Below are 3,895 nucleotides of genomic sequence, written 5' to 3' on the forward strand. Positions count from 1 at the left end.
GACCGAATTGACCTTTCCAGGACCGCCATGGGTAGGGCGAGAGCATGGTTGCGTATGGCGTTAATGCAGAAAAAGTTGGCGGATTACTTAAAAGTTTTGATCGATCACAAAGAGGACATACTGTCCGAGTATTTCGAGCCTGATGCTCTGATGATGAGCGAGGAGGCGATCGTTATAATGGGCCTGTTGGTAGGTTTGAACGTGATCGATTGCAATTTCTGCGTAAAGGTCAGTTTACTCCACTCTGTTCCGCGCAAACTGTTCAAAAACTGACAAACAAGAACGTATAGAATTGAATGTTGCGACAGGAGGAAGACCTCGATTGTCAACAAGGGGTGATCGATTTTTCATTGTATCTGCGGAACAGCAATCATATACCTGGTGAATCCCCAGACGACGAGCTGGAGAATGACAACATGACCACCGTGCTCGATCAGAAAAATTACATCGAGGAGCTGAATCGACACTTGAAGTAACTATATATCCGCATATATGTATACACACACACATACACACACGATATATACGCCGATGATTCGAAGCCTTTGTATCATCATCGATTTCAGCGCGACTGTGACCAACCTTCAAGCTAAAGTGGAATCATTGACAACGACGAACGCTCTCATGAAGGAGGATCTCTCTATCGCTAAAAATAATATACTGTCCCTTCACGAGGAGAATAGACAATTGAAGAAAGAGTTGGGAATCGAGATCAAAGACACGAACGAGGTACGATCGTTTGGTTTTGATCCTCTCTCGTTTCTATCACGTTCTTCTTGCTTTTTCTTTCCTTTTTTTTTTTTTTTTTTTTTTTGTAATAAATGATCAGATTGACAGTTGGTCAAAAGGGTTTCTCTGGTTTCAGAATGGGAAACCACCGATCAAAATCACTGAAACGACCACGGAAATCGAGGAGTTGAGAAGTAGATTAGAGGCTGAAAAGAAAATGCGGCAGGATGTAGAGAAGGAATTAGAGTTGCAGGTGGATGGGGCCATATCTTTATCTTTATATAATATAAAAATGGATTCCTATTATACATATTTACATCCATTATCGTTGGAAATTATTATTAATAATTTTATCAGCGGAAGGAAATGACTTTTTAATTCTTTTCTGAGCAGATGAGCATGAAGTCGGAAATGGAAGTGGCTATGAAACTGTTGGAGAAAGATATTCACGAGAAACAAGACACGATTATATCGTTACGGCGACAACTCGATGAGATCAAATTAATTAACTTGGAAATGTATAAAAAGCTACAGGTGATCATCAGTATACCTTTTCACCCGTTAATCGCGACGAAGGATGCTTCATAATGAGATCGACATCCTTCTCTTCGTTTCAATTATCACATATATATATATATGTACATTTTCTCTCTCTCTTATACAAAAGAAGAATTATATATTTTCTCGACGATCGATCACGAGGCATATCCTCGTCGCGATTATTAACTTACACTTTCTAACTTGTGTTTCTTCTAATTTATGTGTTCTTCCAATCGCACTTGGATTTTGCGCTCTTCCCTTTCCACTTCTGCTTTTAATATCCAGCTTTTCAGATTTTAGCCAAGTTTGATATACCACTCAGACAGTTTATGCTTCCCCTTTGTCAAGCTGGGGGTCGGGGGTGGCTTTCGAAATTCCTTGTTTCTGGGAATATTTCCATTATAGGAATGTGAGCACGAACTAACGCAGAAAGGGGAAATGGTGAGCCGGCTGCACGCGAAGACGAATCAAATAGGGAAGATCCTGAATAATCTCGAGAAGTGCAACCACATGAAAAAGGAGGTGGAGAATATTCGTAGCCCGACGACACCGAGCAGTGTATCGAAATCGATTCTAAATAAGACCAGTCCCACCTCGCCCAGATGTTACACGTCCGCTGACAATGCGGTCGATTATCAACAACATCCCCAGTCCAATAATCAGCAACAATCGGCTAACAATCTACAAAAGTCGACTAATAACCAGCAGCAAATATCATCATCCATTAACCATAATCACCAACAATCCAATAACGTTCAACAAAAGTCTGTCGTTAAGCAATTAGATTCCCCTAATAATAACAAACAAACGAGGGTAGACGCTCAACAAAATGGCGCCAAGTGCAAGGGTACGGCGAAGCCTGATAAGAGAGAGCAGAGTAACGGTGAGGTTTCCGTGGGGGAATCCGGAGAGGAACGATCAACCGCATAAAATAAACATTGTCTTTCTAGAGAAATGGTTTTTATACTATGCATCTTCTATCACTACGTTTAATATTTCGAGCAATCGAAAGCGTAATCGAAAGACAGTTAATTCTTTATACGAAAGGTGTTCCTGATATGACCAATGACATTTTGAAAAGTGTCCATGTGTATAATATTATATTAACATTATAAGTTTATATTATGTAATATTATTTTAAATTTTTCTTTCTAAGATGTTTATCGTAATAATTTTTATATACTTTTAATTATTATAGCAGCTTTTTAAACAAGTTGAGTTAACAGAAAGAGCTTATTAAATGTTATTTAAGTCGGTGGATATATATATATATAATTGTATAGTGTAAATGCAATCGAAGCCTAAATGCATAACTGTTTGACATGATGCATGAAGAAAAAAAAATTAACGTTTATGGACTCTATGGTTGTTATCGATTAATCGTTAAAATGTTGTTGGATCATTCAGAAGCACTGCTATTATATATTTAACACTATATCAAAATATCACTTAGACCTTTCACAGGACAGAACTTTATATATATATATCTAAAACGCGTAGAATATTTAACGAGGATTTAAAACGAAATATCCGATAATTAATTATTTAGCATTATTCATGCATCAATAGGCTTTCAATACAGCATTCATCGTGGTGTGTTTCGATCGAGACACTCTATGGAATTAACTGTGCTCTGTTAACGGCATAGTTAACGCTGTTTAATAATAAAATTGCTATTATCTGCATGGAACTACTACCGAGGACAATAATGTTAATAGATATATATTTCTTTTTTCATTATCTTTGCAATTGGTTTCCATTTTATCTTCCATTATATTCTGATTATTATTACTCTATTATTATTGTAGAGTGTCTCGCACATGTGTTTTCAATCTAAAGGGGACGTATATTTTGATTGAAATGTTAATTATCTTGTCAGATTGGTAGCATTGTATCTTCCTAATAGACAATTTATTATTGAATACTTAACAGAAGAGATTTAATTTTTTGAGAGAAATACAGTAGTGCCAAGTTTTAGTAGTATCCAAACTTTAACAAATCTCATCTCCATCAATTCTTTAAGGTGTGATCTTGAAGATTTAAATCATGTTGGAAATTTAACTTAGATTCTTCCTCAAACTCACATTCATTTCCTCCTCTTCCAAATTTCTAAAGCTGGTACTACTGCAAATGATCTACCACCTGACAAATGATTAATATTCGTTCAAGGAGATTGAAAATTCATTTTTCAATGCATGATTTTTCAGTTATATTCGGAATTCTTTTCTTTTTTTTTTTTTCAAAGGAATTCTTTTCTTTAAATCGTGAATAATTGCAAAACATTTACATCTCTATAGAATTGTGTGCGAATTTCAGGGTTGTTCCTTTAAGTAGTGAGATAGAACGAAACGATTCTTTTACTGAAACATAGTTTATTTCAGGAGTGCGAAGGCTCGCTTAAGCATAAAACAGAACTGATCACTAAATTGGAGGCTAAGACGCTATCGATGACTGAGACCATCCAGAAAATGGATGAGAAGTATGTTTAATTTTGTCTTTCATTAGTGTTAATTAATTTGTAAGCACTTGACTGATTCGGTATTCTAGATTATACGTTACAGTTCGAGCTAATTTATCAAAGTCAATAATAATAACGTTCTATCGCGTAGAATTTATGTCGCTTTCC

General features: G+C 36.0%; 1 protein-coding gene across 4 annotated transcripts in view; it reads left to right on the forward strand.

Moving 5' to 3' along the window:
* The window catches only part of LOC102680358 (protein RUFY3-like), an 8,805-nt gene extending 4,910 nt beyond the window's left edge, over window positions 1-3,895 (forward strand). For 3 of the 4 annotated variants that reach the window (XM_031514020.1, XM_031514019.1, XM_031514018.1), the window contains exons 4-9: window positions 21-228; window positions 309-472; window positions 567-729; window positions 866-982; window positions 1,123-1,263; window positions 1,675-2,200. In XM_031514020.1, coding sequence (XP_031369880.1) covers window positions 21-228; window positions 309-472; window positions 567-729; window positions 866-982; window positions 1,123-1,263; window positions 1,675-2,199 — 1,318 coding nt within the window. In that variant the 3' untranslated portion in view covers window position 2,200. Of the gene's footprint in view, window positions 1-20; window positions 229-308; window positions 473-566; window positions 730-865; window positions 983-1,122; window positions 1,264-1,674; window positions 2,201-3,650 lie in introns of those variants that run through there. The other variant, XM_031514021.1, reaches the window with a different exon arrangement.

Source organism: Apis dorsata, unplaced genomic scaffold (genome assembly GCF_000469605.1).
Source record: "Apis dorsata unplaced genomic scaffold, Apis dorsata 1.3 scaffold_840, whole genome shotgun sequence".
Taxonomy (NCBI): Eukaryota; Metazoa; Arthropoda; class Insecta; order Hymenoptera; family Apidae; genus Apis; species Apis dorsata.